This window comes from Martes martes (assembly GCF_963455335.1).
Source record: "Martes martes genome assembly, chromosome: 11".
Classification (NCBI taxonomy): Eukaryota; Metazoa; Chordata; class Mammalia; order Carnivora; family Mustelidae; genus Martes; species Martes martes.
Window position 1 is genome coordinate 54,322,217 of NC_137899.1, and position 9,869 is coordinate 54,332,085.

At 38.7% G+C, this 9,869-nt stretch overlaps 1 protein-coding gene across 1 annotated transcript in view; it reads left to right on the forward strand.

Annotated features, from left to right (window-relative positions):
• Positions 1-6,783, forward strand: part of ABCB5 (ATP binding cassette subfamily B member 5) — a gene marked incomplete at both ends in the record, with an annotated part of 117,638 nt that extends 110,855 nt beyond the window's left edge. Inside the window, 2 exons of the mRNA XM_080818679.1 lie at positions 4,181-4,327; positions 6,586-6,783. Of these exons, the coding sequence (XP_080674805.1) occupies positions 4,181-4,327; positions 6,586-6,783 (345 nt within the window). The remainder of the gene's footprint in view (positions 1-4,180; positions 4,328-6,585) is intronic.
• Between the last annotated feature and the right edge of the window lie 3,086 nt (positions 6,784-9,869).

Consider the following 9,869-nt stretch of genomic DNA (forward strand, 5'->3'; position numbering starts at 1 on the left):
ATATATATATAAATCTGGCGCCAAAATATCATTTTGGAATAGGACATTGGACATCACATCTAGCAGCAATGTAAATGACCATTTGTTGTAGTGAGGAAAAGACAGGAAGTTGGGAGATGACTTAGGAGCTATTTCCAGTGTTATGAATGCCTGGATTAGTAATTATAACGTGAAATAAAACAAGGAAAAGGATTTAAAAGATATTGGGAAAGTGGAATTACCAAGACATGGCTCAGGATTGCCTGTGAAAAGTGAACAAGAAAGTGTATGATATACTGGACAGCCCGCTGGAATAAAAGCACACAGAGTGTGTGATGAGAGTACAAAGGAAGGAATGACAAATTCTCTAGGAGCTCAGAGAAAATCACACAGAAGATGCTGTTTTAAACCAGGTTTTGAAGAATGAGTAGGATTTCCTCAAGCAGAGAGGAGACAAATCCATATTTAGAAGACAAATAAGCTCACATGGAAATATACACATGTAAAAGAGTTTTAGGTGTTTGGAGGGAAATAAATTTAAAATCCTGAGCATTAGGCATAAATTGGGGAATTGAGGAGTGGCCAAAACATGAGCAGAGACTAAATGTGAAGGTTTTGGTATACTAGCCTAAGAAGTTTAGACTCGGTCTTATTGGAAATAGGAAACCACTAGGTATTTTTTAGGTAAAGAAATAAGCTGATCAGATTTTAAAACAAAAAACTACTGCTGAAGCTCAGCTTTTTCTTTGCTCATCCAGGAGGCACTGTGGCCTTTGTGGTGACGGCAGAGATTGGCATTAAAAGGACAAGCCTTGGGGTTTTACAACATTCTGGATGAGAGCAGTGCAGGTCCACATTTTCTGTTCCCCAGTTCCAATTTCCAAAAGCTGTTACACTCCATCCCTTACACACATCCCTTACCTTGTTATGTTTTGTGCTTACTTATTTGGTGAACAAAATGATGTGAAGCCATATGTAGTCTTTATTAATCCTACTTAAAATGAATAATCAACTATTTCTTCACAAATATTCATATATTTGATTACCACTTGCTTCCCCAGAACTTCTGAAGGTGTTATTATTTACCACATACTAAATATAGTACATATATAGTACATATACATATGTACATATAGTACATATAGTACACACAATTTGTGGTAAATTTTCTTCTAAAGTCAAACTAAGAGGGTTGTAAGTTCGAGAACCATATTGGGTATAGAGATTACTAAATAAATAAATAAATAAATAAGGTTGTTTGCTTTTTTTTTTTTTTTTTTGAGAGAGAGCAGGAGGGAGGGGCAGAGCAGGAGAGAGAATCTTAAGCAGGCTCTGTGCCCAGCACAGAGCACAACAAGGGGCCTGATCTCACAACACTGAGATCATAACCTGAGCTGAAAGCAGGAGTCAGATGCTTAACAAAGTGAGCCATCCAGGAGCCCCCAAAACAGAATTCTTAAAGAGATATAGCCCTAAGGGCTTCTGGTAAGGGATTTTGGACCTGCCTGGCAACTCCGTATCAGAGGGTGAATAGCAAGACATCAATTTAGAGTACGCTCCGGATAACACATCTATACTATATGCCATGGAGGTGATCTGCAGACATCCAGAAATATCCACCTAGGAAGGGAGTTGCAGCAACATGCCTTGCTCTTGAGGATCCTCTGAGAAACTCACCAGATGTAGATTCAGGTCTCAGTCAAGCCATATCATGGCTCCTTGAATAAAACTTCAACCACTGAAACCACCCTAAATTCCTCCACAGAGCTTGCAAGGATTCCTTAGAATACAGTTGATTTAGGATGAAACTCTTTTTGATGTTCCCTCCAGAACCCAACTGGCTTTTAGCCCCAGGTTCATATTGAAGAGCCATTGTTCCCTGAGCATGTCATAAACAGGTTGCATATTTCAGGACACTCACAATCCATCCCAGTGTTTGCCAGAAAATTAATTTAGATTTTTAGTTTAAACAGGAGACTGAGACGGCACCTGGATGGTTCAGCAGTTAGGTGTCTGCCTTCGGCTCGGGTCATGATCCCAGGGTCCTGAGATTGAGCCCCACGTCGGGCTCCCTGCTCAGTGGGGAGTCTGCTTCTCCCTCTGCCTGCAGCTGCCCCTGCTGTACTCTCTCTGTCAAATAAATAAATAAAATCCTTAAAAATAAATAAGTAAACAGGATACTGAGGGATGCCTGGGTGGCTCAGTTGGTTAAGCATTGGCTCAGGTCATGATCTCAAGGTCTCAGGGGCCTGGGATTGAGCCTCTAGTCAGGTCAGATTCCCTGCTAGTGAGGAGCCTGCTTCTCCCTCTCCCTCGTAAAAATAAATAAAATCTTTAAACAGGAAAATGAAACTCTGTAGTTCATTTTTTTAAAAGATTTTATTCATTTATTTATTTGAGAGACGAGCGTGCCTGCATGAGCAAGGGGAGGGGCAGAGGGAGAAGCAGGCTCTTCACTGAGCAGGGAATCCCATGTGAGGTTTGACCATGACCTGAGCCAAAGGCAGGTGCTTAACCAACTGAACCACCCAGGTGCCCCTGTAATTCTAAATTAAAAAATGAAAACCTTTACTTCAAGTATCTGAAAATGTTTTTAATTTGGTATTGAGACAGGTGTATATTCACATTTATAATCTGTTCTGCTTAATGATGGACAAAATGACTTAATTTTCATCTGATTCATTCTTGATGCTAATATTTTCCTACAATCCAGAGAAGGCCAAGAAATGCAAAGTGATTTCTAAGCTAATATTGTTGTCTTCTTCAGCTACACTAGAATAATCCATGTACAATTTAAGGCAGACTGGCCACCCATTCCTCTCTCAATTTTTGGTTTAAGGTTGGATTCTCTCATTTGGATGGGAACTTTTTGGTATGTGGAAATGAATGGCATAGTTTTACCTGATTATTCTGCCCTGTGAGTCCAAATTTAATAAAATGTATGTTAGAAGGCAGGGGCCCAGCGTGCTGGCAGTCCTATATAAAAGCACAGAGGAGATAAAGTCTGTTTTCTTTGGAGAGCATTCACTCAGAGAAGACACTTCTCCTGGGCTTTAGTAACTCAGACACCATTGTTTTATATAAAGGTAACAACTGTGTATTTTAAATTGAAAAATGAACTTTGAGGTGAAGTAGACACATTTATCATATGGCTGTGTCACAGGCTCTCATGATACCCACTCTGCCCGAATGGTACCCCTTGAAGGCAGTCAGATGTGGAGGGAAAGGCAATTAATTCAAGCTTCTCTAATGCACTAAGACAAAATAAACAGCATATTAGTCACGTGCTGCATCTTCGCTATGATGCTGCTACAAGGATCCACCTTTAGAAGGTTGTATAATTAGACTTGCTTTCCCAGTGGAGTCAATCCATCCACACATTCTTGTCTGGATATCAGTAGCATATATTTGTTAGACAAGTGGCAAGGGGTACTAGAAAGCAGTGTGAAACCTTGGAGGGAAGAGAGTCAATGGGACAATCTAGAAAGCAAGTGGGAGCCTGCTTGCACCAACTGAACTGACAGGTCATGATATAGCAGACTACAACAGTTTCAGGATACTCCTCTAGCAGTTTCTTTATTCTTCTGTAGAGGAAAACACTGGAGAAAATGTCATTAGTAAGTAGGAGGGCCGTGGAAACATTGGGAGTGGTAAATGTCCCTATTATGGCCTGAAAAGATGAACGGACTGTCTCCGGACGCCAGCTTAATTTACTGCCAGGAAGATAACCTGCAGGACTGAGAACAGAATCCCAGGCCCTAGAGAGATGTGCCTCTAGAGGTTTGGTGAGAGCCAGAGTGAAGAAACCCAGTGATTTCCTTGTTTTTATATACTTTAAATCATTTTGACCTGAAAATAGAAGGTAATAGAATTTAATGCGAAAAGATTTCTGTTTACTGGGAACTTTCTTTTGCCAGTAATTTTTTTTTCTTATGCTTTAATTCAAACAATCTCTTTGTAGAAGTATAATGGCAAAGGTCTGCTGTTTGTGATCAGCGTAGATATGTAAATGAGATGGTACTGTTTACTGCTGGTTTAGCATTTATTTGCAACAAAGCCCAAGAATAGATTTCAGCACTTGTTGGGACACAAATTTTAGAGAGTAGCAAAATTTGAAATATTTAGATGGTTCTCGCCCACAGTTGTCATGCTAATTTAAATAACCAAGCCTTGCTTTCTTAATTGCATGTTCCTGTAATAGAAATACAACACACAAGTTGGACTGAAAGGAACACTGCTTTCTGGAGGCCAGAAACAAAGACTAGCTATTGCAAGGGCTCTTCTCCAGAAACCAAAAATTTTACTGTTGGATGAGGCCACTTCAGCCCTTGATAATGAGAGTGAAAAGGTAACATTCTCTTATTTCTTCTCAGAATATTATATCAAGGGGCGCCTGGGTGGCTTAGTGGGTTAAAGCCTCTGCCTTCGGCTCGGTCATGATCCCAGCGTCCTGGGATCGAGCCCGCATCAGACTCTCTGCTTGGCAGGGAGCCTGCTTCCCTTCCTCTCTCTCTGCCTGCCTCTCTGCCTCCTTGTGATCTCTGTCTGTCAAAAAAAAAAAAAAAAAAAAAAAAGAATATTATATCAAATAAGAGAGTGGAGTACTGTGAAAGAAGTCAAGGTCAGTTTGGGACAAGAAAGACCTGGAGAGAATTATAGTCATAGGGTCACAAGTTCTAATTAAAGTTTTGGTCTTTAAAAAAAGTTAGAGGCTGGTTGGGAAGGTGGGAGGGAGTTGGGGAACAGGGCATCTTATGTTCTAGAAAGGTTTTCTCATTGAAATGATTTATCAGTAAAGGCACAATTCTTGAAATGTTTCTCCAGTCAAGGAAAAGGCCCAAGAAAAATAACTTTCCCATTTTATTATTATTCTTATGATACCAAACAAATCAATAAGGCAATCTGCATGCATAAACGAATAATCGAGGGCTGCCTGGATGGCTCAGTTGGTTGGGCGACTGCCTTCAGCTCGGGTCATGATCCCAGGGTCCCGGGATCGAGTCCCACATCGGGCTCCCAGCTCCACGGGGAGTCTGCTTCTCCCCTCTCATGCTCTCTCTCACTGTCTCTCTTTCAAATAAATAAATAAAATCTTAAAAAAAAAAAAACAACAAAAAGAGTAATCTACACTGCAATGTCAGAGGCTGCTAGTTACTCCATCCTCTATAGACAATCAGCTCTGAGAAGAAAACAGGAAGCAAAGAGATGTGACAATAGACCTACACTGCAAGCTCCTTCAGATGTTTAATTTTGTTATGTCCTTGTACTCTAGTAGTTTCTTGCACATAGTAAGCACTTACTTGTTAAATGAACATTGGTTGAATGAATGATAACTTAAAATTTACTAAGTGTCCATCATATGCTATTATCTCAATCCTCACAACTTGATGAATTAGCTTATTTTATTAGCCATGTGTGTTTTATAGGTTAACACACTAAGGCTTAGAAAAGTTAAGTAACTTCTCTGAATTTTAATAGAGCGTGTCTGATCTAAGAGCTTATGTGGTTAACCATCACACAATTGCTTTTGTAGATGATTATCATCCTTGACTTCTAAGTAGACAGTGTGTTACAAAAGAAAAAAACATGATTTTTGGAATCAGGCATACCTGAGCTGTAATCCAGGATTCATCAATTACTAGCATTATGACCTTGGTCAAATGACCTGGACTTTTCGAATCTCAGTTTATTCATAACAAAAATGAAAATATCCCCCACCTTATGGGGTTATTGCAGGGACTTAAATTAGATATCAATCATTGGAATGAATATTTTATATATTCAACAAATACTGGTTTTCAGCCTCCACTCTCATTTCTTCTGTACATTATAACCCATCATAGCTGAGACTTTAGCCAGGACAATTTTAAAGCTAAATTCTACCAAAATAAATAAATAAATCCTATGAGAAGAAATGAAGTAAGTAAATTAGGCATTCTAGAAATAAGTCAATCGGAGAAAGACAACTATCATATGATCTCCCTGATATGAGGAAGTCAAGAAGCAACATGGGGGGTTTGGGGGGGACAGGAAAAGAATAAATGAAACAAGATGGGATTGGGAGGGAGACAAACCATAAGAGATTCTTAATCTCACAAAACAAACTGAGGGTTGCCAGGGGGAGGGGGGAAGGGAGAGGGTGGTTGGGTTATGGACATTGGGGAGGGTACGTGCTATGGTGAATGCTGTGAAGTGTGTAAACCTGGCGATTCACAGACCTGTACCCCTGGGGCTAATAATACATTATATGTTAATAAAATTAAAAATTTAAAATTTAAAAATTTTTTAAAAATTAGGCATTCTACTTAGATGTGGAAATACTACTTTCTGACTCTGAGTTTGGAACCACCTACTTACATACAGACAACCATCTCATTTTTATTCATTATCACAAAAGCTTTTCTAATTAGAAGTCTAAATGTATCTATAACTACTTTTTTCTAGATTTCTATTGAGTATGGTGAATTTTTCACAAAGCAGAGCAGTTGCCTTTGGGGATAAGCAAATACACAAAGAATGTTATTAGATTACTTTTATCAATTTGATTTGGGTAAGTTTATTTGCATCTAAGTCAAGCTAGCAATCACAGGTCCTTTTCTCTTCCAGGTGGTTCAGTATGCCCTCAATAACGCCAGAAAGGGGAGGACTTGCCTAGTGGTTGCTCACAGACTCTCCACAATACAGAATGCTGATCTGATAGTGGTCCTGCACAATGGGAAAATAAAGGAAAAGGGAACTCATCAAGAACTCCTGAGAAATCGAGATATGTATTTTAAATTAGTAAATGCACAGTCAGTGCAGTGATGCTGTTGGAGTTAGCACATATTTTGATCTTTGTGTAATGCAAAGAAAGTACTTAGAAATTATTTGGCATGCTTTGATCTCTTTTATTGCATGTATCAATACCTGGAATCATGCTATTCAAGTATAGACATGTTCTGTGTACACAACTTCTTCTCTTCAGATTTTTTTTTTAAAGATTTTATTTATTTATTTGACAGAGAGAGATCACAAGTAGGCAGAGAGGCAGGCAGAGAGAGTGAGAGGGAAGCAGGCTCCCTGCTGAGCAGAGAGCCGGATGCGGGACTCGATCCCAGGACCCTGAGATCATGACCTGAGCCGAAGGCAGCAGCTTAAACCACTGAGCCACCCAGGTGCCCCTCTTCAGATTTTTTTAAAGGAAACAAAATTTGCTGAACTCATGTGAGATAATGCCTGCATCCCTCCTTTGTAAAAATGTTCTGACCCATGTGTTTGTAAAGAAGTTTACTACAAAATGAATCTATATTCCTGTAAACTTTGGCTATAAAATTGGGAATATATTCCAAGAGAGAAAAATTATCCAATTAACTAAATTGAAAGATTTAATAAAGAGAGAGGTGTAGTTGGGCTGACGTGGTAGGCAGAATGATTTTAACTTGGAGCCTCCAGCATTTTGTAACACATATCAAACCACTTTGAGCAAGTCCTAGTCTTCAGACCATAGGACTTTCTCCCATAATCTCTCTCTCTCAGTGTTTCTTTTAATATAATATCCACTGTTTCCCAAAATTCTATTATATCCCTTTATTAGGGGGATACAGAGGATTACAATGTAAAATTTCTGGCAGAATTAGATAGTTATCTTCTAATTTACCAGTAAGTAAAATGCTACATATGATCCATCCTGAAGATCTCATTATTCCAAGCTTTAGGTTTTGCAGAATAAATTACAAGCATATTTGTGTATGAACACTTACTTAAAATAAGAGCTGGTTTTATTATTGGTGAAAAATTTTTAAAGCCATCTTCTATTATTCAATCAAGTTTAAATTTTACATGTACTTTATGTAATTTTACATGTACTTTATCTAAAATTTCAGTGTAAACAAAAATATTGATAAACTGAGTCATATTTTCCACTTACTTAAAGATGTAATTTCACCTAGTGATATTATCTCTATTTTTAATTGTAATTTCTTCCATTTATAGTAACACAGCCAGCCTCTCTAAAGTATATTCTACCAATAATCAGAAATATTGTGAAAAAAACTAAAACCATTTGTGCATATGCCACTTTTTTTAATGCCACTTTTTTAAAAGATTTTATTTATTTGACAGAAATCACAAGTAGACAGAGAGGCAGGCAGAGAGAGAGGGGGAAGCAGGCTTTCCACTGAGCAGAGAGCCCAAGCGGGGCTCGATCCCAGGACCCCAAGACCATGACCCAAACTGAAGGCAGAGACTTAACCCACTGAGCGACCCAGGCACCCCATATGCCACTTTTTTTAATGGAAAATAAAAATAGGAATTGGAGGGCTGAGAACAGATTTATTGTTTAGAAGCATTAGCATGAAAGCCTGTGGCTCTTTTTTTTTTAAGTTCAATTTAATTAACACATACTGTATTATTAGTTTCAGACTTTAGATGAAGAATTAGATGTAGAATGTAGTGATTCATCAGTTGCATACAACACTCAGTGCTCATTACTTCAAGTGCCCTTCTTAATGCCCATCACCCAGTTACCCCATCTGCCTACCCCCTCCCCTCCAGCAGCCCTCAGTTTGTTTCCTACAGTTAAGAGTCTCTTATGATTTGCCTCCCTGTCTGTTTTTGTCTTATTTTTCCTTCCTTTCCCTTCTGTTCATCTGTTTTGTTTCTTAAATTCCACATATGAATGAAATCAGATCGTATTTGTCTTTCTCTGACTTATTTTACTTGGCATAACACCCTCTAGTTCCATCCACATCATTGCAAATGGCAAGATTTCATTCTTTTTGATGGCTGAATAATATTCGTGTGTGTGTGTGTGTGTGTGTGTGTGTGTGTGTGTGTGTGTACATGGACCACTTCTTCTTTATCCATTCATCTGTCAGTGAACATCTGGACTCTTCCATATTTTGGCTATTGTGGATATTGCTGCTATAAACATTGGGTTGCATGTGCCCCTTCAAATCATTATGCTTGTATCCTTTGGGTAAATACCTAGTAGCATGGTTGCTGGGTTGTAGGGTAGTTCTATTTTTAACTTATTGAGAAACCTGCCTACAGTTTTCCAAAGTGGCTGCACCAGTTTGCATTCCTACCAACAGTGTTTAAGAGGGTTTCCCTTTCTCTACATCCTCGCCAACATTTGTTGTTTCCTGAGTTGTTAACTTTAGCCGTTCTGACCAGTGTGAGGTGGTATCTCATTGTGGTTTCAATTTATATTTCCCTGATGCTGAGTGACGTTGAGCATCTTTGCATGTGTCTCGGCCATTTGCATGTTTTCTTGGAGAGAAATGCCTGGGGATGTCTTCTGTCATGGCTACTTTGCTATTATACATGGATATAGAGATCTTAGTGGTTTCCATTTCCAGAGTAGGGTGGGCAGGAGGAAAAGCACAGTACTATATGGATATGCTTAAAAGCTTCAGAACAAGAGAACCTCTGGCTTCAATTCTGTAATCCCTCCTAGATTAGCAAATACAAGCATACTTCATTTTATAGAGTTTTGCTTTACTGCACTTCAGTATTACAATTCAATTTTAAAAGTAGGCTCCACACCTAGTATGGGCCTTGAACTCATAACCCTGAGATCAGGAGTCATATGCTCTACCAACTGAGCTTGCTAGGTACCCCTCGATACTGCATTTTTTACAAGCTGAAGATTTGTGGCAACCTTGTATTTGGCAAGTCTTTTGGTACCGTTTTTTAATAGCATTTGCTCACTTCCTGTCTCTGAATCACATTTTTGTAACTCTTGAAACACTTCAAACTTTTTCATTACTATTATTATATTTTTTATGATAATCTTTGATCAGTGATCTTCGATGTTGCTATTGTAATTATTTTGGATCACCATAAACTGCATGCATTAAGATGGTGAATTTATTGATAGATGTGTGTGTATTTTAACTGCCTCACCTACT